Source organism: Cariama cristata, unplaced genomic scaffold (genome assembly GCF_000690535.1).
Source record: "Cariama cristata isolate BGI_N322 unplaced genomic scaffold, ASM69053v1 scaffold1139, whole genome shotgun sequence".
In the NCBI taxonomy this organism is placed as follows: Eukaryota; Metazoa; Chordata; class Aves; order Cariamiformes; family Cariamidae; genus Cariama; species Cariama cristata.
This window is the reverse complement of record NW_009636103.1, coordinates 14957-40496: the sequence shown is the minus strand read 5'-3', so window position 1 is coordinate 40496 and position 25540 is coordinate 14957. Positions and strand designations below refer to the sequence as shown.

The window sequence follows — 25540 nt, the reverse complement described above, 5'->3', positions numbered from 1 at the left end:
CCTGTTTTAGCCAAACCAGGACACAAGGGGATAAGAGACATTAATGGAAAGGTCCCTTGACATGTATTAAGGCAAAGATCTGGATGCAACTCTTGACTCTTGACTGTCAGTTTTATAATTTCTGGAAACAAAGATAATCACACCCTACATAGTGTGTTTCTTTGAAGGACTGTGTTTTTAACATATTTATTATGCACTGCTCTGTGCATGCTGAAAACAATATTCACTAAGACGGTTTTGCTATTGTGGTAGAAGTATTCCAGAACAAATCCAACATGCTGTGCAATTATAAACTTGGTTACTTATACTAGATATCAGAGATAATTACTGATTGCAGAGTAATCTTTTTTTAAAAGTTAATATTAAATTATTTCATGTATAGTTAGTTTTCTTGGCATTATTGATTACTTAATCTAGATTTATTCAAATGTATTTAAGAGGATACATTTCAGGGTCTTAGTGATATGTTGTGGCTCTTTACTGTTCTTTGTCCTCACCACCTGATTCATCATGTAAGGTTTGTAGTGCTGGGACTGTTTAAATTGCATATGAATGTGGGGAACATTTGGTGGGGATTAATGGGTCAGTTCTGGTAACAACTTCCAAATTACTCATTTCTACTAAAATCTGTGAAACCTGTTCATGTTTTCACCTACTGATGATTTAAATGATTATGAAAAATAAAAACACTAGGACTTCATGAAGAACAATCATGCCTGCTGGGTGCTTTTCTTCATGAAAATCTTAACGTGTTCATTAAAAAGTAGTTGACAGGTTTAATACTGAGAGACGGCAGAGCAGAGAGGGCAGGAGGCATAAATGTACATGTATGTGTCCAATATTGGTTTTTCTTCCCTGTCTGAAGGGGAGAGGGGTGATTACCAAGTAGACATACAGACGTGTTCTTACAGTGCTTATGATCAAATAGAGTTTTGCTCTGAGTATATGTGGCCTGTGTAGTATTATCAAGTACATTTCCTTTGTATGTACTTAATATATATATTATTTATTTGTATTGCATATTTGTGGGTATTTATTTTTTTATGTCTTTATATTTAAATGTGTATTTAATTTTTTTTTTCAGTATTTTTATGGGTTTTTTTCTGTTTTCCCTGTTTATTAAGGCAGCAAAGTATGAATGTGAATTTCTGTCCTGTGTTTGTCAAGAAAACTTGCTTCACCTCAGAAAACAGCACAGTGTGTATTATGAGTTCTGCCATGGATGTAGCATTCCAGCTTTTGCAGAGAACAAGGCCATTATGACAAAGCCCCAGATGCTGTCACATAGATATATTCTGCCTGTATGTGGTACTATTCTGACACCTTTGGTTTCAAATAATTTCTAGAATGTGTGGTCGCATTTTCTGCTACTACTGCTGCAACAACTACATGGTGACAAAGCCTGGTGGAAAAAAGGAGCGTTGCTGCAGAGCTTGCTTTAATAAGCCTAGAGTCATTGTGGACAGTACAGATGACTCGGGATCCAGTGCCAACCAGGAAGGTTCACCAGCTTCATTGGAATCGCCTGTGTCACCATCCGAGAGGGCTTTCGGTTAGTGTATTGTTTGCATGCTTTGAAGAAATAAGTAGGGTTCTTAGACATTCTCCAAGAAATCGCATGGTCACCTCCTGCTCCAAGGACATGCATGTTCATGGAGTGTTTTCAGGGTGGGACTGGTCCCATCTTTGAATTTAATTGGTATTGACAGAAATTTGCATGTATTTTTAATGAGTCTCAGTCAGCCTGAGCTTTTCAGTTTGTTATAGTAGTTACCTAATGCTTCTGTAAAGGTAGAGGAATGGCCCAGTTTTCTCCTTTAAGGGTTTTGCTTGTTTGTTTTCCAAAGGAGCTAATATTGTTTATGTTTCTTTTCATGCCCTTCTATGGCACAGTTGCAAGTGAAGCCTCTAAACCACCAGATGATGCAGCATTTGATATAATCACTGATGAGGAGCTGTGCCAAGTACAGGAATCAGACTCTCTCCACAATGAAAGTCAGATGGAGGGAGGGTCTCTGGATCGAAGCGTGACAGATCTGTGAGTAAACACTGCTTCATAGAGAGGGGACTCTTTTGGGTTTTGTTTGGAGTGTTGGGGTTTTTTTTTCCATTCAGTGGGGATAGCTAACCTCTGCATAAAGAGAAGACACTTCTGTTCCCAGCCACATGTCAGTAGACCAACACAAAATAGTTTTGGCCTATTTGCACAGTCAGCATCAAATTTAATAAATCTAAACAGCTCCATCCTCTCCTTCCACCTGTTTCAGCACAGCACAGAGTAGTAGTCCCAGTTCAGTGCTGTCGTCAGGCCCGCTGTCACCATTAAAATCAGCTTGCAGGCCAAACTGGATCACTGGTCATTCACACTTAACTTATAATAGGAGCTAAGCAATACTGTCTGTCAGACTCACCATTGCTCAATATCAAGAGAACAAGGAGGTGGGGAAAAGATAAGGAAAGATGCGCTCTTTTTATGACAGGCTTCATTGAACTGAATATGAAATATGACTGGTCTGTGTCTGTAGGATTCCTTACTACTTTAAAGTTAACAGCTTACAGAAAAGAAAAAGAACAGGAATTGCATAGCTAAATCTGGCACAAGTTTCTTCTTTTTTTCTTAAGAAAATGAGATTGAATGCAGATTTCAGTAATTTTTTTAAGTCTAATTCTACATAAATCAGCAATGAAGAGGATCTAAGGCCATCTGAATATCCAAATACTTGGTTTGTAAACTATGTTGTAGTATTATAGTTTAATGTATATCCATGTTTATACAAAATATTTTTCTACTATTGTTCAAATATTTTCAGATATTTTCCAAAAATTCCATTTTGTAAAATACATTATCTTTCAAAAACCTTTATATATTTGAGAAGAAAAAAAAAAGAGCAATTTCACCTACATTCTGTACTTGTTTTGCTTCTGAGCAGAAAAATAAGCGTGATGAATCTAAATGCTAAACTGAAAATAGCCACAGAGTAACCAGCTGCTGCTGAGAAAGCAGACCTAGACTCTTTTGCCCTCAGCAGACCCATTTCCGGCATAAACCACAGTGACTTGCAGTTTGGGTAGAAGGCAGACTGTACAGACTTGTAGAATTTTGAAAAGGGTTTTTTTGCAAATAAACACTTTTGTTTCTTGGTGAATAAGTTCTATGTATTCTACCTATTTTTTATACTGTTGACACAAACAGTATATTCATATTTATCATGCGTTGAACAGACATGAACAAGCTGAGCTTCACAATGCTCTTATGAAGGTAGTATTGCCTTTGTTTTGCAAAGGGACCATTTGCAGTGGGGGATTTTTGTTTGTCTGAAGAAGAGAAAAAAGTGTAATGTACTACTGCTTTGAATTCGTGGTATCTGCAGAGGGAATATCACAGATGAGTTAACTCTGGAGAATACAACCAGAAGAAAAGGAGTAAGTGTGTGTCACCATTTTTTTCAATTTGGGATTGGGCTAGATTCATCTTGTCCCACAAAGTATTCAAGATGGAAGGAAGGATTGCCACTAGCGATGGAATACTATTCTTGAAGGGCACCCATGCAACATCCTGCTTGCACCATGTAAACTTTTAAAGGCTGTCCATCTCCCCTTGTTCACAGACTATAGGCAGGAAAGCCAGGAAATAGTGTTTTGTCCTCTGTTGCTCTTGGTTCATCAGTTTTACAAGCAGGAGGGAGAGTCCTACTAAGATCATACTTTGAGTTTGAGACATACTTTGCAGAGAATGCAGACCACACCTGCCCTTCTCCATGATACTTGTAATGTTTGAAAGGTCTCACTAGCCTGAACACTGGAGAGGAGAATGGCTTTCCCTATTAGCATCTTGTGTTAATTTTGTGGGTTTGTGTTATGGGAGAGATCTATAAACTTATACATGAGTCAGATGATAGTGTAGCACCTGTGATATGTGTTGAAGAGAAAAAAAAAAGCAAGAGTGCAGTATTGATTATGACAGTACAGAAATTTTCTCACTTGTTTCTGTGGTGAGGAGTATATGAGTACCCAAAACCTGAGTGTAGCTTAGCACACGAGCAGACAATGCAGTATTTGATACTACGGGTTACTGAGGGTAAACCTGCCAGAGCCACTATACTGAGTGTGCGCAAAGGTTCCACTAACTCTCTGTCCTGCCTTTGACAGCAGCCCATAGCAGATGTACTGATAATTTCCCAGTATGTTTTCTCCCACATTTCAAGGATCTACAGTTCTGGGACTTTCCGAGCTACTGGTTTCACTGCTGTAGATTTCTTAGCTGAACTGGATTGGCAAACCACCTTGACTTCGTATAGACCTTTAATCTTTTTTTTTTAAAGTATCCAGCTAAATGTGGCCTGATTGCTATATGGAGACTTCGGGTAGTCTTGAAGTATAAATAATAATCCACTGGCATCCCAATAATGTTCTCTTTGCATGAAATTGAATATATGGGGTAGAATATGCTTTGATATTGTGCCTGGGGATGACAGAAAGGATCCAAGATTGTGCTTGGTAGATGCATGTCTGAGGAATGCATACAAATAAGTAAGTTTTCAGGCCAGACTTCTTTACTGGGATTCTGCTGAAAATAGTCCAAGCTATTTGTTTTTTTTTCAGAGATTTGAACTAATTGGTGCAGCTCTAAAAGGGAGGGAGAGGAGCAGCCAAGAGAGGGAAGAGAAGGGAGGCTGGCTGATCCAAATACAGAGAAGATCTGCAATAGACGTGCTCTGTTGACATAGTTTCTTCCGGTCTTACTCTGGCTGAGTAGAGTTACTTACTCTGAGTGAGTCTGGCTGAGATTTTCACACTGACCTTACCTTATTCTGGGTGTGAGTCCTTGCTGGACTGGAAATGCGAGTTGGTGCTCAAAGCAGTGAATTATCTTAAAGGATGTTTTCTTTTCTATTTGTCCCCCTTTTGGTGTCTACTGTACTGTTACTCTATTTTTCACTTGTTCTCTTCACTTAACCCTGCCCTATAGTTCTTTCCTTGAAGTGACATGAAATGATTACAACAGATTTACTTCATAACAGCAAATTTTGAAAGACTGCCTTTCTTGGTACAGGTCAGTTGAGAACCAAATAAAACTCATCTTGGCCATGAGCTACACAAGTGTGTGGCAAGGTAAGATAAACCTGTACCAGCATAATTCTAGCTGACCTTGAAGCAGCTCTTTCCTAAAGGTTAGGATTAAGCAGCAATCGGTTCATGCTTTCAGGTCTGTTACGTGAGTTTGGAGCAACCTGATTGAAATCTTAATGTGCGAAGGTGAGATAAGTTACGCAATTGCAGTACATCCTGCTACTTCAAGGCTCATGGGTTCTGTTTTGAAGTGCTGTATTTTTAAACTCTTTTATTTCTAAAGCATTCACATTTGCATATTGTATTCTAAAACAAAGGTCAGGTTATTGCATAGCACTGGGTCAAAGTCCCCAGGGTAAACCAGCGCACTGCGTTTCCATTCTAACATAATGTAGAAATTACATGCGTGCAATAAATGTTGCAGCAGCAGAATCAAGATCATAGATAGCAGAAGTGGTAAAAGAGAAAAAAGAAAAAAAAAAACGTTGCCACTTCTATGGAAACAAAATTTATTCACACCTTGGTACTGTTTTTGGTAGGAAGGACATCTCAGCCTGTCTGCACTGTGGTTGCTTTGGTTTAGATATTTTTTTTTCTTAATGACTCATAACACTCTTTCCTGACCTAATTACAACTCACATGGCCAGGCAGGGTGACAGCATAGTCAAAAGGTGGAACTGCATGAGGTCTGAAGCATTCACTGCCCTGCGCAGAACCAGCTGGGGAGACGAGTGGGGACAGGAGCACCTCTCACCACCCTCTGCTAGCAAAGCTTGCCTTGCAGCTCTGTGTTGGGTTAGCAGCTTTACTCGCTACACAGATATGAAAGCACAGCACATTCCTTCCTAGTTTTGCTTTTAAGGATGTTGCACCATTTCACTATGGGAGAAACAAGAGAGATTGTGTAGTAAGGAAAGGATTGCCTAAGCAGCTGTTTTCTAAAGGAAAAAAGGTGACATGGACACAATGGTGCTGATAAGGGTCAGGTACCACTGAGCTACTTTGATTTGGTAGGAAGGACTGAGTGCTAATGGGGAGAAAAGGAACGTCCAGAGTGAGTGTGGTTATTGCAAGAATGGTTTGAAACAGGTTAAAACTGGTATTTCAAAGCTGTAATGCAAAGGACTTTCAGCCTTTGGGCCAGACCGAACCCTGCCTTCATCATAGGCAGCCTATAGCTGCATAAAGCCCTCCCTCTGCTTCTCTCCAACATCCCTTCTTTCTTTTCACAATTGTAGTCTCCACTCCTGCCCTGCTACTCTCTGCAAGAGCTTTTGCATATTTTCTGACCCAGTCTGCCTTGCCTGTTATGCACCTTTTTGCCTTCCATTGGGAAGTGAAAAGGCCAGAGGTGGAAAGGAGGGACTGCAGGAACAACAAAGGAGAACAACTAAGGAATCCAGAGTTTCATGGCAGGGGAACCAGGGTGCCAAGGGAATACCAGGAAAAACAGACTGGAAAGATATCATGGTGCAAAGAATGTGTGGGAATTAGGATGTGAGAGTGTGCATCTGAGGAAACATTGCTCAGTGTTAGAGCCCACGTGCAGTATGATATCCCTTGTGTTGGTGGGGGGTCTAGTCATCTGGCAACATGAGCTCTGTTATCGGAAGATACAAAGATGTGTATGGGAGATTCGGACCATGAACCTGATACTAGATGGAAGGCAGATGAAAATACTGCTTTATTACAGAAATTTTAGATGAATGCTAAAGGAGTGTGTGTGGAGACCTTCTCCCAAATGGAAAAATACAAAAAAACCCACAAAAACAACCCAACACGTGAAACCTGTCATGAAGATTGAAATGTGTATGTTTTTAATCCAGGAATTTTCATGAAATGAATGAACTGGACTAAAATCTGTAGTATCTTTGAAACAAAGCTCATAAAGGCTTTTGTTAAGAAACACCTTTCATGGAAAACCAGCAGGCCAGAGGTTTGGCAAATGTCTACAGCCCCTCTGGAGTTTTGAAGTCCAAGTTAGCTTTATGTCATGAAGAAGGGAGTTTTATCTCACTGTTTCTTATACCTTTTGAAGATCTTCTGCACAGTTAACTCAATTACCAGCTTTGTCTTAAGACCAGCTCTGACCAGGAAAAGCAGGAAACACTGAAGTATCATGATTAAGATAGGTTGGCCTAAAGCCAATCACAATGTCTTTGCTAATGGGACTGTATTTCTTCTTTCATGCAGGCTACATATCTCAGTATTTACAAAAAAAAAAAAAAAGCAGCTGTAAATAGTTGCTAGATTTTCTAGGCAGTTTTATAGCGGGTACATGCTTGTTGCATCTGCATTATTTGAGGCAGTAAAAGTTTTAGAGCCTTCCTCTTCAGTGGTTTGCCACTGTTTAGCCTTAACTTGCCGTTTGATGCATCTTGAGTTTTTAATAATTTTCTGTAAGTTCCTCCTGAATTTCATCCCCATGAAGAAATACAGAACAGGGTTAAGACAGCCATGGAAATAAGCAAGAGCTTCTGTTATGATGATTGCATATTCAAAGCTGCTGTTTAAGTTAAAGCTCCAGTCTATGATCTTTATCAGCCTCAAGAAAGTATAGGGTGACTGAGTAAGAATAAATATGGCAACTACAGAAAATATTTTTTTTAGAGATTTGTTCTTTTGAAAACTCCTGGCATGCAGTAAGGTTCTAATAATTAGTGAGTAGCAGATGATCATGGCTAGCACGGGAACAAAATAGCCAAGGCTCACTTGGATCACTTCAAGAACCAGTTCTGTGTGATGGTTTGGGTATTCTTCCTGACATATTGCCTTATCAATAGTAAACACCTCACTAAAAATAAACTGCGGTGTGGCAAATGCTAGTGAGATCACCCAGATTAAGACACAGATTAATTTGCCCCATGTCATTCGTTTGGTTTGACACATATGTGCTTTGGTAGCAAAAGTAATAGCAATAAGCCGGTCAAAGGTGATAGATGTTAGAGTTAACATTGAAGTGTACAAGTTCAGAGTATACAAGCCCCGTATAATATGACATGCCATGATGCCAAAAGTCCACTCTTGAGCAGCAGAATATGCCCAGAATGGCAGCGTCCAAAGGAAGACCCAGTCAGCTATAGCCAAGTTCAGCAAAAATATATCTGTCAGCATCTTCAGTTTCTCATAGAAAACTAGTATGACAAAGACCAGCACATTTCCTGCTAGCCCAAGGATGAAAACAGCCGAATACATACAGGGCAGGAAGACTCTTGTAAACGTGTGAAAATTCTCACTTCCGTTTTCGTTGGGATCAGAGAAGTTATAATAGAAGTTAGCAGTATCTGTAGTTGCCATGTTGCGTCTTTTTGAAGGCAGCCTGTAAGGAGACACATGGAGATTTTTTTTACTCAGCAAATAATTAAATCCAAATGCATCCAGGAGACAGACAAATTCCTAAGCTCTAACAGGTAAGACTTGTAGTAAAGCATCCATGACAGACAAAAGCAAATATATTTATTTGCTGAAGAGGATTGTCTTGACAGTCAAGACCCAAACACAACAGCTGGTGGATTTAAACACATCATCTGTTACCAGATTTATACTGGTGGAGACTCAAAAGCATAAACAAGGCAATTACAAAGACACTTCTGAAAACAGAATATGAATTAAGCTTTCAAATATGTCAGTGGTTTAGTGTTTGGATGGAGAGTTTCTGGGGAAAACCATGAGAGAAACAGAATTTGTTTTGCCAAACAAAAAACCAACCAACCAAAAAAAAAAAACCAACCCAAAAACCTTTAGGCTCAGGTTGCAGGCTTTAAGAATCAGAGTCATTCGGCTTGGGTTAGACCTGTCTGGAAAAGTAGGGTTTGAGTCTCAGTGAGTGAGTGCTTTAGAGCTTGTGGTTCAGTTCAGCCTTAGCTCATTGTTTAGATGTGACATCATCAGATGGTGGCAATTCTTCCTTTCCCCTTCTCAGGTGACTTACTGGAAACATGGAGGATTTTCATTAATGTCTCTTCCCTGTTTGATTTTGGTTTATCTGTTTCAAACATTTGTATTAATGTCAGAGAGAGGAGTGAGCACTTCTCTGCCAACCCCGCCTCCATCACATTCCCTCTCAAGAGCTGATGCAGTATCGCAGTGTCAGCTCTCCAAGGCAAGGGTCTGTTTTCTGTCAGGGCTGTCACCAGCACTTAAGAGTAACAGCCATAACAGTAACAACCAGATTTGGAAGCTGTTTACGTTGTAAATAAAATCTTTTGTGAGACAGGTTAATGGAGTTTTCAAAGATTTAGCCCAAAGTTAAAAGTTCTCTCTCTTGAGCTACAAAGAACATGTTTCTGTGAGACTAATCCTACTACAAGATATTACTCAACATAACATTAGCAGAATTGACCTCTAAATCATTTAGATTGGCTGAAAGGCCTCACTTGTGTGGGTTATAATGTACAGCAGATAGAATGTTACCTGAAAAAGTAGTTTCCATGGGGCCAAGAAGCAGAGCCAATGCAGTCTGTTAGTCACCAGAGAAGTACTAGAAAACTGTGTGCCCCTTTGAAAGGTTACTGGCTCTTTATAAAATAGTTTACTTTTCAGTTCAGATGGAGGCCAAGCACAGGATGAAGATAACCAGCAAAAGTAAGTTAGACTCAACAACATCAAGGCAAAATGTACTGAAACAAACAGAAGCACTGTGTTTTATTTTACCTGCTCTTTGCAACAGCAGTCAGCAATATTTCTTCCCTCTTTCTTGTAAAGGAAAGGCGTTTTCCTCTAAGCTGAAAGAAAGTAATTACCAGGTACTCAGGTACATAGTTTGACAACATAACATTACATTAGTAGCTGTACTAAAATAGTACCGTTCTTTCTGGTGTCCAAGCTTACTGGAAATTAGCCTTTAGGAGAGTCTTACTGACTCTTTTAAAAGAAGAACTTTTAATACCTGCTTTTAACCATAGTAGTTTTTTGCCATAATAAGATACAGCATTCACTCTCTGGACAGACCAAAATATTTTACATTTTTTCTATTACATTAATGTTCTTCACAGGAATTTTCAAATACCCTAATTTGGTTTTAGTGAAAGCAGATGGGAATTTTGCTATGAATTTCATATGGAAGCCAGGCTAGGATAATTGTTGAACTCCAGCTGTAAAGAATTTTCTTATATACAAATAGCAGGCCCTGGCTTCTGATATTCTTGTCTCCCCCACATGCTGGCGTGAGCAGATCTGCATATCAATGGAAAACAGAATGCTGCAGAAGAGATCTTTCTAAGTTAAAAATGTTTTTTAACATGTCACGTGCTTTACATTTCTCAGTTAGCTAGGCTCCTAAACTCTGAATTTATGGATTGTGTTTTAGGAAAGAGATGAGGTGACTGGCACCATCAAACACATAGCAAAGGATTAATGGGAGTCTTTGAAAGTGACCTTTCTACTGATGCTCTAGAAATTTATTTTCATGTTACATTTTTGTGATCTTAAAGGCCTTAAATTTTCTTTCTTTTCCTTCTTTCTCCTGTCTGAATATAGCCATTTAAGTTCCTTCTTGGTTTGACAGCAAGAGAAATTAGTCTTAAATGCCTGACTGATTACCAACCCCTCTGCCAAAAAAAAAAAAAAACCAAAACAAAACAAAAAAGAAAAAACTTCTACATGCATAAAAATAGGTTAACCTTGCAGAATTGTACACTCATTTTTGAGGCAAAGTCAGGTGTAAAAATTTCTAGCTCAAATCTCTTTTTTCCTTTTTTTCTTTTTTCATTTTTTCTTTTTTTCTTTTCCTTTTTTGCCCCCTTTTTTATGCTGGAGAGCAATAAGAAGCTGAGAAAGAGCTGCTAAAGCTGAAAACTTTTTAATCTCAATTGTTGTGTTCCAGACAAGCTGAAGTTACAGCTCAGAGTTGTTCAAGAAGGCTCTCTTAAAGGCTGATCTTGTATTATAAGGCTGAACAGTTTCTGGATCAGTGGACCACCTCTGCCAAATATTTTCAGTCTTTGCTAACTGAAAATGTTCTGCAAGTGTGTATAACCTGGTATGGAAGTTAAAAACATAGGGGGAGATCCTTATCTTCTGCAGATCAGCCTCTCCAGTCCCCTAAAATACAGACCAGTAAGGTTTGTTGTTTTTGTTGGGGTTTTTTTTTGGTTGGTTTTTTTTTTTTTCCCCCTCCTCCCTGCCAATGGATGGTTAATTTTAAGAGAAAGAAGGTCCAGAAATTTCCTTTAAAAAGGGTTTTAATTTATTAATAATTCATTGTTACTATGTTACCTGATACTTTTCTAGCCAGAAGCTTTTAAAGTATCCTGTTTGTTACTGACATAGCTACATTAGAATCCACATTGTATGTTGCCTCAAACTTCAGAGTTGTTATGCATTGTCAGACTGTTCATGGAGTTATTCCAGCTTTCCTCAAAGGAAAGGTAGTCTTTCTACCTGAAGTGAGATAGTGGGAAAGCATTTTGTTGGGGAGGGAGGAGGAAGAAGATTCCCTAGTCAGGAGGAGAGCAAGCAGGATGAGTTTCTTTTCAGGGAAGTTTTGTTATAGTTTGTATGGACTAAGTCTAGGCTCTAAAAAGATTTAGAAGTTTAATAGAAGCTTCAATTGGATAGGAACAACATCATGGGTAGAAAAGTGAGCTAAAGAGAGCCATACAGTGTCCAGTGTATTAATACAGGATTTGCCTTAAGGTCGGGTTCTGTTACAATTAACTCTCAAATGGATTAAATGGAAATGCAGACAAATAATGGAGAGTCAGAACATACTATTTTGGTTTGCCACAACATGGATAGATAGTTCTCCTCCTGTCACCAGAAGGCGGCTGCTTATCATTTCTACCTTTCTGGGAACTGGGTATCCCAGGAGCTGGTAGTCTTAGTGTTACAGGGTTTTTTTCCCCATTTGGTCTCCATGGTCTAATTTCTGATGTGCTGATCAGCTATCCTGCTTTAGTAGCTGCACCTGAAAAGCAGGGTGTAAAAAGCAGTAATAATGATCTTGCCAGTTGTTCGTTTCTGTTGTCTCAGGGTTCCTAACAGATAATCCAATATAGATCAATCTTTTTAAAATAAATCTAAATAAAAAGTATTTTTAGCATGTAATAATAAACAGCATAATTTGCCATAACAATAAATATAGACTATAAACAGAAAAATGGTAAATAATGCTCATCAACATCATGTGATGTGCCTTGCTTAGAAATAAACCAACTTTATTACAAAAAGGTTTTGAGATTGTAATCAGAAAAGATGACATTATCTCAGATATATATATTTTTTTTTTTGGAAGAGATGAGAGGTTTTCAAGCACATACCAGTTGGAAGAACAGATTCTGGAGCATAAATGGAAAGGAGATAATTAGATATACCCTCTGAGTTCCAGAGATCCAAAATATTTGTCTAAATATTCAAAAACTAGCAAGTGTAAACCAAAGAGCTACTGCAATAACAAGGCATTGGAAAAGATTTAATAACAAAACTAGAATGCAAAATCAGTATCTTCAACAGTCTGAAGAAAACCCCACCCTTTCTCTTAAATTTTGCATATCAGGATGGAGGATATCTATGATATTAAAAAAATCTTTCCAGTTTGAATATTTCTAAATGTTAAAGCTTCTTTTTTTGTTGTTTTTTTTAAATTGTCTACCGCTTCACCTGAAGTCAAGAAAATACTCACTCATTAGACGATGTCACATCTTGGGGGAACGCAGTTATCTTATCTTTCAAAGGAAACATGAAAGCAGCAGTTTGCTTTATTTATCTGTGGTGAAGCCTGTGCTGCTGCCTCACAGCTTTCGTAGTTGTTGACCAAAGCAACACGATGTGAAGCTACTCCTTTGTTTTGATTCTTGAGTGGTACTACTATAGATAAGATAGTATGAACAAGTTGTGCTCTCAAGATGCAGTTCAAATTCACTTACATGTGGCCGTTCATCTGAAATGTCCAGAATCAATTTGATTTTTCAAAAATTATTTGCAGAATTAAAACTTAATCTGTATTTACCGCTTACCTCTTCTAACCACTCATGGATATTTTGTGACAACATTGGATTTTCCAATTCCTTCTAGTCTTTCTATTTTTTCTGGGGCAAAAATATTCTAGTGACAGTTTTCTCTCAGACTTTTTGTCCATCTGAGATGAGCTAGAGATGGCTAGAAAGATACTGTGTTGGTGACCATCCCCAAGTGAGTTTTTTACCTTTAAGGGAATCTCAGCCCTAGGTAAAGTTAGTGCATGTGCTAAATTTTCTTTCAGAGTCAATGAAAGAAGCTCGGACAGCCTCTATACATTTACAAGGGAGCCAGAGGGGGCCTGCCCTATGCAGGGGTGGCTTTTTTCACTTGCAGCAAAGGCAGAGGTGGGAATTGACTTACAGCCTATGGGTACAAGATCTGGAAGATAAATAGTTGTGAGGAAGCTCTTTAGGGGGTGCAGGGAAGTGGAGGTGCCTGGGCAATGCTGCTCGATAGAATCATAGAATCATTATGGTTGGAAGAGACCTCAAAGATCATCAAGTCCAACCTTCTACCCAGTGCCACCATGCCCACTAAACCCACTAAACCATGTCTCGAAGCGCCACATCTCAACGTTTTTTTGAACATCTCCAGGGATTGTGAGTCCACCACCTCCCTGGGGAGCCCGTTCCAATGCTTAACGAGTCTTACAGTGAAGAAATTCTTCCTAATATCCAACCTGAACCTCACCTGGTGCAACTTGAGACCCTTGATGAAGAGATACTCTGCTGTTGTTTGTTCCTACTGTAATTAAGGACATCTTTTGTGCGCTCCTTGTAACTAAACTACATGCCTGGCCATCACCACAACTCAGCATGAACCTGAGCTTTCATTTAACCTTTCCTGTGGTATTCCTTCATAGGAGGAGCCCAGTACCTGCATATCCTATAAAGCAACACGCTGCAGGCAGTGTACATAGTATTTCAGGTGGTTTCCTAGATGTGTTTCCTAGCTGTGTTTATCAGATGTGTTCACTTCCCTAGTGAGCCTCACTGCTCTTGATAGCCTTTGGAGACTCATCTTCAGGAGCGGTGATTAGTGTAGGAAAGTAGTAGTCTTACTCATGTGTGGATTCTGCAAAAGAGGGAGGCAGTATTCAGAGAAACTAGCCCATGCAGTTAGATCTTTGCAGCAGCCTGTGGTACAGTAACTGGAGTGTTTCTGGGACTCTGTCCTGTAGAGCAGTATGCTTGTACCTCTGAGTACTTGAATTTAGTACCTGCAAATGTGTATTAAACAAACCAACACCAAATTTGACTTAACCCTACAGCATCGTTTACTGAAAGTAGACTACTTGCACAAGAAATGCAAAGCCCTGTAATGCTCTTTAAAATTTTCTCCCTTGTGCTTCATTGCACGTGGTAGTAATTCCTCTGTCTCCAAGAAACAAACTTGCAACAAGGTGCTAAATATTAACAAACTGTTCCTGTCAAACAGGGGAACGCTAGTTTGCAACAGCCACCTGCTTATAGCAGTTGTTTTCAGATGCAGAATGGAATATGAGGATGATAAAGCGGTGACTAAGCTATGAGGTAGCATACATACCCTAAACCAGTGTGAATGTCTGCCTTGAGAAAAGAAAAGTTCCCGCCGTGTTGCAGAAGGCCAGCAATTGGCCCTTTCTGCCAACGAGGCCCATTTAAATTCCTTAAACCCAGAAAGTGTTCAGAGTTGCTTTTGAAATATCTTAATCATGTATTTCTGGAAAGCTCATCTGAGCTACTCTGTCAGCCTAGTTCACAGTGACCTCATTGCAACTGCTGCTTCCTAAATCACCAGAGATCCTCCTTTCTCAGACTGTATGGGCAAGGATGGCCTTCCCATGGAGAGCAGTATCCTCCTGACATCCATTTGCCCTTATACATGCACGAGGAACCTTCAGATCACTTCTGTGTAACTTCTAATAAACTCTTTAGCAAAGAAGACTGCAGTATCAGCAGTATTCAACCATTTATCATGCAGTCGAGATCAAAGGAAACTCAGAGATACTTTATTTCAGCTTGCTAGCCTAACTGTAATTTGAACTGTTTCCTCCTTTGTTTCACAAACTGTCCATAAATTATTTATCGATGACCTGCTTGAAGAAGCCCTCTCCAGCATAGGAATGGTGAGAGCTGCTGCTCTCTGTGTCTGCATACATGTAGCTCTTTAAGACTGAACGCCATTCCTTGCGTTGCCTGCAGGAGACCCAATATCGGATGACTGAATTATCACTGTAACCTAGGAATTGCGGTAAAAATAGAGGTGGCCTGTGTGAGTTTATCTCAGAGAGAGGGCTGAGAGACTAGCTGTTACTCCTGGACGGGTCAGTCTGAAGAATGTTTAATTGTATAGTTGTTAAGTCCCCTGTGTGCAGAAACTGCACTGGCTGCAGGGAACCTGCAGGCTCTGGGATGCAGCAGCCTCTGCAGAGGTACAGGCTGGATGCTGAGGGCTAGGCAGCAGGTCTGCTGAAAGGGCCTGGGGCTCCTGGTGGATAGTGGTGTAAACCCAAGCCAGAAACTGCCTCTGTGATACTTCTCCTATAATTCTGCCTCGGTTACCCTGTAATAGCCGCTAAAGAACTGTGCAAGGAGAAAATTCGAAGGTACCTAAGTAAAAAACAGTTCGTTTTTGGGAGCAAATACCTCACAACTGAAAAAAGCTAGGGTTACCCATAGAGCTGACTGTAAGCTTGGTGACGTACAGACTGTGCAGTATTTAGGATCTTTGGGGCAGCGGCTTGCTGGTATTTCTAGTGTCGATTCTGATAGTCGTCTGTTTGCTGCCTCCTCCTGGGGAGGGGCCTTGAAAGCACCCTGGTAATCCTGAATTGCTTATTTTGAAACCTTTTATCTGAACCTCTTGCAAATGCAGCATTTGACTGACGGCTGAAAGCTGTCTTCATCTCAAAGCCTTTGCCAAACCTCTTATATATCACAATACTAAAAAAATCTTAAAAGATTTTGTGTGTTGTCCCTTGGAGCACAGAAATATCCCTTTGTTATGATTGTTTCCCTAGCTTGCTTTCTCTGTGTGCACCAGTTGCCTCTGATCTTACAGATGGAGTGTAACCGATTTTAAGGCAGGGGAGTCCTTCTGGTTTTTGTTGTTTGTTTGTTTGTTTGTTTCATACAGGATGTAGCATAGTTAAATCTTACCTTTTTTGAGAAATGGCTGGGATTTCCTATGTACCAATATGCAGGTCACCCATAAGATATAGTGGTAGATCTTCATGTCCATACTTTTTTTTTTTTTTTACCAGCTGCCTGTGTGATGCTTTCCCATCCCCACATATGTCAGGGTTTGCCCATGACCCTTCCATCCCCTTCCCACCCATACGCACTCCTTCATGCAAGATACTGTCTTGCACCCTGTTAAAAACTCAGTGAGCTCTATATCCCCCATGCTCCATCCCAAATCACACCTCTCTTATTGCCTATGCCAAGGGATGTCTGTGCATCCTTTCTTCTGATCCTTCACCATCCTCTTTCTTTTTTTCTTTCTCTTTGTTGGGCTGGAGAAGAAGGCTGATAACTAAATTGGGGTGCCTGGGATGGGTCTGACCTGCTAGATAACAGCAGGCCCAGGGAATCATTGGTGCACTTCAGCATAACACCTTCAATTATTTCTTGGCATTAGCGACATTTGCAGAGGTACTTGCTGGACTAAGCAGCTGTTAGGGGCTCTGTACAACCTCCACTCTCTGTTTCACGTTTCTGGCTTTTGCACAATTCGGTAAGGTTCTGGCCCCACACAACTGATATTCTCTCCAGAAATCATTGCACTGCTGACAGGCAGATGGCTTATGGGATTTCATGGCTCAGTCACATGAAGCTGACACCTCAGACGCATAGCTGCAGCTGCCAGAGCTCAGGTGTTTATGAAAACAGAAAATTGTTGATGGCAGAGTAGAACCAGCTTTCTTCAGGTTTTAATTCTGAAAAGGACTTCTTATTTCTAACTCCCAAAGCCATTCATGATGTTGATCACAGTATTTTTAGTATCATTTGTAAGAAATGCTTTCCATATATAAGAACAGGCACACTGGACCAGACCATCCAGCCGAGGGACAGTGACCAACAGCAGATGCCTGAGGAAGAGCATAAGAACAGGACAAGCATGAAGTAATACTTCTTCAAAATGCTCCACCAGCCTCCGACAATCTGTGTCTCATGGATTTGCTGAACCAGAGCTGTTCTCTTCTTGCTGTAGTATCTTTTCCATGCTTCAGTTCTTCCTGCTTTTCAGCCCTACTTCATTTCACTTGTTAAAGAAAAAGGAGAGAAACTCCAGACAGTTCTAATAGATACACCAGAGAGTGCATATTCATAAGCTGGGGACCTAGCAAGCTGCAGGAGCATCCTTAATGCTGCCACCTATTGTGAATAGGTCATGCAAGAGTAAATTCTCCTGTCAGGGGGACAAGAGCATCAGTTAAATCATGAGACTGTGTTTCTTACATTTTCCACATAGACTACCAGACCTCAGTTTAGACCGTTGGACTCAGTGGGATATCAGTGGGACATCATAAAGAGAAGAAGGATATGCTTTGTGACTGTAATGCACTTGGGTTTAAGAAACAAAGTAGGAGACTTAGTGTTCCCTTAGCCTATAGTGAATAGGTGTGGTGAATTTATTGGTTAGAGCAGCCCAGTGGCAAGCTAACCACCGAACCATGTGCTAGGTTGCAGCAGCAAGAATAAGGAAAATCACGTGTTAGAGAAGAACATGGAAAATATATTGGTCCTGGGATTTAATTTACATTTCAGGGTCCCAAAAGAAAGGTGAATTTAATAGATTAAATAAGGAACTCAAATGGCATTGCATAATAAGTCATGGAGTTTGATGCTTCTGGGAAGCCTGTAGTCCTGTAGTTCTCTTGGTCTGTATGAATTCAAGGCTGTGAAATTAAAGCTATGTACCTATCATGGTGGAAAGGGAGAGTTCTGTGGATCACAGCATGAAGTCTGCTGCTCTTCCCACTGTGCAAGCAAAATATGTGTATAGGTTTACAAGCTATGGTTTAGTCTTCTAGGTTTTTTTTCAGAATCAGTTTTCTTATCTAGTTGTATAAAGATGGTTAGCAATGAAATTATTTGTATCATTTGCTAAGTATTTGCATAGATGTTTTATTAACCTTTATGGACCAACATGTAGTATGTCATTCCTCCATTTCAGTCAGCAGACAGTGTTTGGTTATAGCTCAGGTTTTGGCACTTAGTCACAGATTTGAGTCTTCCCTGCAGGTCACAGTTGTCTCCGTAGGGTATTAACAGTACTGGTATGACTTTGAAGAAGTCAGAAGTTACCCAAGGGGCTACAGGAATAAGAGAACATGAACTCGAGAGATAACAGTGTTTTATGAGTTCAGGAAACATGTAGACAGTGGGTGCAGTTTAATTTGCAGTCATAACAATAAATTCTTCCTGTTTCTAACCGACAGTGTCACTCCACTAAACTCACATATGGTGACACAGTATATTCAGATGCAGCTAATGACCAGCTGAAGGTGCTGTTACCTGGAGATGTTTTCTCCTGGTCTTCTACTCAGCAGTGCTGCTTGTAGAGCAAGGTCCTGTAGGATTTAAAAAGAAATGCTAAACTGTGCATTGTTTTTGGGAATTGGTCTACAGAATGTGTGGCAGTTATGCCCTTGCTGCATGATTACATGTGATGGTTCAGAGGCATATGTAAGTGATGCTACATTTTATTAGATTCCACTGGTTTTTGGAAGGAAGCAACCAGTTGGTTCCCTGTATATACGAATCCTTGGCATTTTTCTGGGAATGACAGCCTCACTGTCTCAGTTATCAACCTGCTGAAATGCAGAGAAGCAAAGTATCAGTTAGAGAAGCCTAACTTACTTGGAAACTATCAGCATTTGTTTACAGACTCTCACACTCATTCTTCTCTCTTGTGTCCCAGTCCTGTAATTCATAGCTGGTGCTACTCCAGTGTTCACCCAGAGCATGCACCCTTTTTGAGGTAAGGAGTGGATGGCAGGTTCTTCCATCTACTTCCTCTGCTCTCCTGGACACATCATGGTGGGGAGGAGCCATCCTGCTTTGTCATCCTGTAACAGCTTCTTTGGTGTATTTGTGTTTGAATCATCCAGTATTTCTTGTATGAAAAGAAGATATATGATAGTGATTCTACAGCGATAAAATGTCTTGTGTACCATTGTCAGAGTAAAGAACTGGATAATACATTTGTAAAACACCTCACAGATTAAATCCAGGGCAAATGTCATATAGCTGTGCAAGCTTTGTTTAAGGGACAAGTCCAGACTGTTTTGCTTGTGTCTGCCCTCCATCAAGGTTTCCACCTGCCAGGGAATCTTTAAAACCTGGCAGTGTCTCAATAGGGAATTTACCTTAAGACTGTAGAAAGATGTTCTGGATGTCTGTATTCCTCTTAGCTAATGAAACCAGGATAGGAACAGTTTTACATTTGTGCACAGCGGTTAGCAGAACAAGGTTGCAGTTTTGCCCAGACAGTTTTGTCACTAGAATGTGCAAAATAAGAATTCTAGAGTTTGGCATCATGACTATCGAAATGTTTCAATTTTAGCAAGGCATCAGCATGCCAATTTGACCATATTTGCCCTATTTGACCACATACTCTACTCAAAGAATCATGGCTTTCCATTTTTTCCTTGTCCTAGAAACAGCACGTGTAATTCTTCAACCTTTGATGAATCAGAAGAATGGCAAGTTGCTCAAGATGCTGAAATATGCTTGTTGAAGTCAGGAGAAATCATGTAAGTGGAACAGTTTCATTATTACCAGGCTGAAAGAATAAAGGCTGAGCTCAGGTATCAGGTATGTGAGCACAAGTCTTGCAGACTCCTGGAAGAGCTGATCACTTGTGTCCCACAGTAGAATTTGATCTGAGGAGGAGCAGAGAGTATAGCTCAACTATGCAGAGCAGCAGCAATGAGCCAGGTCTTCTCTCTTCAGTCCTGCAAAACTTAGTGCAAGTGGGGAATAAGAAGGAAAGATTTGGGTCCATATCACATCAGAAAACCTTCCTTCCTATTCTTATTGAAGAAGGTGCTGTGAACAGGAAGAGGGGGCTTGGAGAGAAGGCTGTGTGTAGTTCTAGTAGTCTGTGGAAGAAACTGCAAGGGCAAGTCAGGGAGTGCAGTGCTAGTTGGACCTTTGTCACGGGGAGGGAATTCATGGCCTTTTGGAGCATGTATCTATTATTTATTGGTGGCCTCACAGAAATTGTCTTGCCTGCTCTGGTTGATACATGCCATAGCATAAAATGTTCAGCTGAGCCTCTGCTTAGCCTCTGTGAACTGTGTGCTCAAAATTCTCTGCATGTATCCTGCTTTGAAATTAATAGTTACATGCAGTAGCGATACAGCATGTCAGTTGCACAGCCAAGAAGGGAACCTAACATATGAAAATGCCTGTGACTTGGAGAAATTTCCCTTTGATCACTCTCCCCTTATGCCTAGCTTTGAAATTTTGGCTTATTTATGGGGAAGGTTTTAGACTTTTGACTACAGGGAGATGAATGAGCCCATGTTTCAACCTTGTTGCTGCTGTTCAGAGAACCAGGTAAATGAAGCAGTAACTAAAATCATAGCTGGGCTGTAGGGCAAAACCAAGAGTGACTGTTAGTTTATTAAAATCAAATATCACCTGAGACAGTCCAGCAGTTACCTCAGCTAAGAGGAAAAAGTAACAAGGTAAGCAAAAAATATAAAGCTTCCTTTCTGGCCAGAGTACAATAGTTATCATAACAAATCAGCTGTGATCCTTAACCACTGTGTACTCATGTTTAGAAAATTAACAACGCCTTACTCTAGAACAGCAAATCATCGTGGTGACTGTGTGATATCTTCTGGTAAATGTGTTGATTTTTGGTAGCTGCTGACAAACAGATCACAATACTGTGATTTACTGTGAGCTCATTGATTTGGAAACAATTTATTTGGCCTAAAGAGTGATATGTTAGATTAGTTTTAGTTAGGGTAATGTAGGTTAGATCCATAGCTCTTAGAAATTACAGGTTTCCCCTGAAGAAAGCAAGCAGCATTCTCCTGTTTAAGGGCCTCATTGTTTGCAGTCTGAAATAGATATCTAATTCTATGAGTTAGATAGAAGCTAATATAATGTTTCAGGACTCAGGATCATCTAGGTGCTAAGAACTTCCTTTTTAATTTGAAGTACTTTGAGTCAGCTTTTATGTAGCTTGCTTGGGTAAAACAGACCAAGCTGTAGCATTAGGTGCTTCAGAGGATCTAGACAGAGCTGCTGTTCACATTCCATCCATCTGTCCCCTCTGTACTCCTGATCCCTATTTCCTGTACAAACGGTATCTAGAAAGGTGAATAAATTAGGTAACCCTCTTTTTTAAAACTTTTGTTTAAAAAGAACAGTAGAGGGCAGCAGACTCTTTTATGGTAGTTAAAAAGATTTATTCAAGCACTAGCTTTTTCTAGTCAAAATGAAATAAAATAGGTGAATAATATCCACATTTGCTAGAACAGTGAAAGTGCTTGATATCAGTCATCTTTTCTGTAGTTCTTGCCCTCATCCAAGGCTGAATTTTCCTGCATCTTGTGGACCTGTCCCAAAGTTGCTGAGGAGTCTGCCTCAAATAGATGGAAAATAAAAAGCAATTATTATTGTTTCTGTCTGAGTAATTAGATTGGATCTCTTCAAGTAATTGTATTTTTCTCCCTCACAGGATCAAATTACCCCTTACAGTGGAAGAGATCTTAAATTTTGGGGAAAGCAACAGAGAGCTGTTCATTAAATCCAGCACCTACAGTATCATTCCCATCACTGTTACAGAGATAGGGCTAACAATTAGCTGGATCTTTTCATCAGACCCTAAAAGCATATCGTTCAGCGTTGTCTACCAAGAATCAGAAGACACACCACTGGATCAGTGCAAAGTAAGGCTTTTTTTTCCTTACTGCCTTAGAGACTGTAGTACGCTGCAGTCAGCCGCCTAGAGGAATCAGCAAGTATAGCTAGGAGGTCTCCACAAGAGTGCCAGTTGCTGTTGCCTTAAGGACTTATTTCTCCAATTAACCTACAGTTTGGCTGAAGGCAGAGCTACGTCTTTAATTATTTAATGTTGCCTGCAAAAGGTCAGTTGAAAAGCACTGTAGCTTCTATTGGTCACATCTGAAATTCACCCACTATTACTAAGCAAAAATAAAAGTCCAAGCCTGCAAAATTCTTTTTTGGCTCCTCAATATAACTTAATTTGTAAGCTGCTTAGGGCTGATCTTGCCAGGCTCTTAAGCAGAGGCCACAAGGAGACAGGTAAATTGATTGGGTTACCTGCATTTCTTACAGTGAAGCATATATTTAAGTGCCTTGATGGTGCGCAAAATTGCTTTGCCAGTGCCCAAGGTACCAGTTTTTATATGTGCTGTCGATATTTCATGAGGATTATGGATTAAGTGAATGTATGTTACTCAGCTAATTTCAAAGTTTTAATGAAGACAAGGCAACTGTTGCTTTAATCCACCGTGGTAGAGGGAACTCTAAGACTGTGATTTTACTGGGGGAATAAGACATTTATATAGCTTGCGTTAATTCACTCCACGGTTACTAGCTCCATGTAAAGTCTCTTTTTTTCTTAATCTGAAAGCCAAACGAAGAGTGAATGTTGCTTCTATCTTGATATATCTATTTGATATAACTTTAGGTTTTATAGGGTCATCCTTGATCTACATCAGCTGCTGTTCTGACAACTGTCTCTGCTAGGGTTTTACAGCAACATAGATGGTTACACTCACTTTTGCTGTAAGCTTAGATAAACAATTAAGATTTGCTGAGGAAGCTTATTTTATAATAAAGGGAATATAAAAGTGTATATTAAAAGACATACTTAGCTAAATCCTGCTCTTGGATATATTTGTATAGATTTAATGTAGCGCTGCTGATGTTAGTAAACTTGCTTGGATTAAGATTAAAAAGATCAGGATTTGATTCTGTCTCTAAAGCAGAGATTTACAGCCATAGCTTAATGCTGTAAAGAGGTTATCAAAGGAAAACAGATATATCTCTGTGAGATTTTAGTTTGAGTGAATTTTTAATGCTGATCAGTGAAGATAAATAGATTTCAGGCACATATGGACTTTGGGATTTTCAAGATGGCTCAAGTCTAAATATTTTTCTGAAGGCAAATGTCAATTTACAGGGCCAATAGCAAGTTTCATTTTGATTTGTATTGAATTCTAGGTTCTTATTCCTATGACTCGCTGCAACTCTCATAAGGAAACTATCAGAGGACAGGTGAAAGTCAGAAACTCTGGAATCTACACGCTGATATTTGACAACACATTCTCTAGGTAGGTCCTCGCTGGGTGTAAAAGGTGAAATAAGCTTGGTTTTACAGACTGTGGAACTGATTGGATGTACCATTATTCTGCCATTCAGAAGTAAGTATGAGAAATTGGTCCCGGATTGCCAAAAGATCTTCAGCCCAAGTTTTGGTTCTTGTTCTTGTTGGGGGTTTTTTCTCCTCCCATAGAAGAATTCCACTCTTCTCTCTCAACCTCTGGGAAGGTAAACAGAAGTAAGGAAGTCATTTGTTACTCTTTCCAAGACAGTTTAGTCAGGATTGTCATCTTATTAACAACAGACCTGACAGCCCTTGTGCATTCATACTTCTTTTTAACAACAGTCAATTTTTTGCCTGAGTATAAACTGAAAGACTGAATACACTTTTAAGGCTTCCTGTCTAGTTGACTTCAGCTAACATGATCATCTTGCTCTCTTTTTTTCCTCAACAGGTTTATCTCAAAAAGAGTGTTTTATCACTTGGCTGTCGAGCGACCTGTCATCTACGATGGAAGTGATTTTCCATAGCCTTGACTATACTGTGTTATTTTTAATTAAATTTTTAAGAAATGCTACTATTTATGTACATGTAAGCATTATGATTACCACTGTGTTTGAAGACTTTGAAACTATGCAATAGTTATAATGCACTTAGAGAACATATATACACTAAAAACCAGAAGCCTTTTTAGGAACACTAATGGTTCTGTACTGTGTACAGATTGCTGAAAAGCCATGTTGTTTAACAGGTCAATAATAACCAAAATTTTTTCATTGGGGAGAAAAATAAGTGTAGGGGTGTATAAATGCAAACTGAAATTCTCTATGGGAAATTTAATTACTTTTCTTCCAAAAATATTCTTCAAAAGGAAATTTAAATAAAAAGGCATATTTTTGTTGACCTCTTCACTGGGGAGTAAACATAACCCTTTCTGTTCTGCTCTACTGCTCTTACAGTCAGAACAACAATTATGCAATATTTCAGTCTTCACAGGCATATATTGTAATCCATCTAGAATTTTTTATCTTTTCCAAGTTTTATAAACAGCAAACATAGGGGTTTTTTACATTTTGGACTAAGATTTGGTAAGTCTTAACTGGCTTTTACAAATGCTTTGGTACTGAATACCAGTTACAAAACAATACAACATGAAGCAGCAACTCCTTTCACTTTTGCTCACCATAGTCTGTAAGCTGGTCCACTGAAACCAGCTACTACGGTTCTGCCAGTACCAGTGGCAGAATCAGGAGCATCATTTGTAGAATAAAGTACTGCTCACTGTGTGATATTAGGAAGAGGAGCGTTCCTTTTTCCTTCTTTAGCACCTTAGTCATCAGCATTCACAGGAAAGCACAGTTTCTGAGGAGATCAGCAGTGTTTCTCTTCCTAGACCATGTGGAAGGTAGCAATAATATTTGAATCTGTCTCAAAACGTCCATCCAAAACCGAATGCATATCCAGTCCTGATGAGCTCTCCACCAGGTGTTAGTGTATTCTGCCCCTTTCCTAACCCTTGCAGTTGCCCTAGCCAACTGCTAGCTTTCCATCTCAGATTTGAGGACAGAGTTGGCTGTAAGCACTGCCTTTTAAGGGAAGACTGGGTTCTCATTTATACAAAATCTCCATGCAAACCGTCTGCTTTCTATATAGAATTTGAGCTTTTTGTCAAAATACCTGAAAGCAGATTTTTCTGTTTAAAAATCCTGTCTTTCTGATGAAAAGGCAAAACATTTGGCAGGAGAAAGGAGAAAAGCACTTTCTCCCAGCCAGCCCTCATCATTTTAGGTATGCCTGACTTCTCACGTAATTGTTCTCCCAAGGAAACGTCAGACCTGGAAGGTTTTAGTGCAGCAGCTGGTAGAAGACCAGCACAGCCTGCCAGGAATCCTGTAGGCTCTTGGTGGCAGCTGTTGCTGGTATACAGGGGTCATGGTGGGAGACAAAAAATAAAACATGAGGGCAAAGAGGAAAAAAAGGGCAAGCACAAGGTGAAGCAAATGATTTAGGGGAGGGGAAAGGGGCAAAGTTGTAAATGTAAAAACAGGGGCAGGGATCAACTTGATTAGGGCAGGAAGTCAGGAGAGTCCCACTGGTGTTTATGTGTTGCTGGTCCAATCCATTACCCATAAAGGATCTCCTACACCAAAAGGGTGGTTTTTTAAATGATGGAGATCACAAGACAAGTGTTGGACATTTACATAGTAGCGGCTGA

At 39.8% G+C, this 25540-nt stretch overlaps 2 protein-coding genes across 2 annotated transcripts; one reads left to right on the top strand and one right to left on the bottom strand.

Annotated features, from left to right (window-relative positions):
* Nucleotides 1–1347: 1347 nt before the first annotated feature.
* FYCO1 (FYVE and coiled-coil domain containing 1) lies at nt 1348–24229 on the top strand. The gene is made up of 6 exons (XM_009707774.1): nt 1348–1552; nt 1894–2038; nt 19676–19771; nt 21715–21925; nt 23226–23335; nt 23780–24229. Exons 1-6 carry the CDS (start codon nt 1348–1350, stop codon nt 23853–23855), a joined length of 843 nt encoding a protein of 280 aa, XP_009706076.1. The 3' UTR covers nt 23856–24229.
* CXCR6 (chemokine (C-X-C motif) receptor 6) lies at nt 7336–8367 on the bottom strand. Its single transcript, XM_009707771.1, has one exon. The coding sequence runs from the start codon at nt 8365–8367 to the stop codon at nt 7336–7338; it is 1032 nt and encodes a 343-aa protein (XP_009706073.1).
* Nucleotides 24230–25540: the final 1311 nt, after the last annotated feature.

Excerpts from the sequence above, each read along its gene's own strand:
- FYCO1 (XM_009707774.1), top strand. The coding sequence starts at position 1,348 with ATGTGTGGTCGCATTTTCTGCTACTACTGCTGCAACAACTACATGGTG. Across the intron at positions 1,553-1,893 it reads ACCATCCGAGAGGGCTTTCG|TTGCAAGTGAAGCCTCTAAA; the intron begins GTTAGTGTATTG and ends TCTATGGCACAG. Across the intron at positions 19,772-21,714 it reads TTGAAGTCAGGAGAAATCAT|GATCAAATTACCCCTTACAG; the intron begins GTAAGTGGAACA and ends TCTCCCTCACAG.
- CXCR6 (XM_009707771.1), bottom strand. The coding sequence starts at position 8,367 with ATGGCAACTACAGATACTGCTAACTTCTATTATAACTTCTCTGATCCC.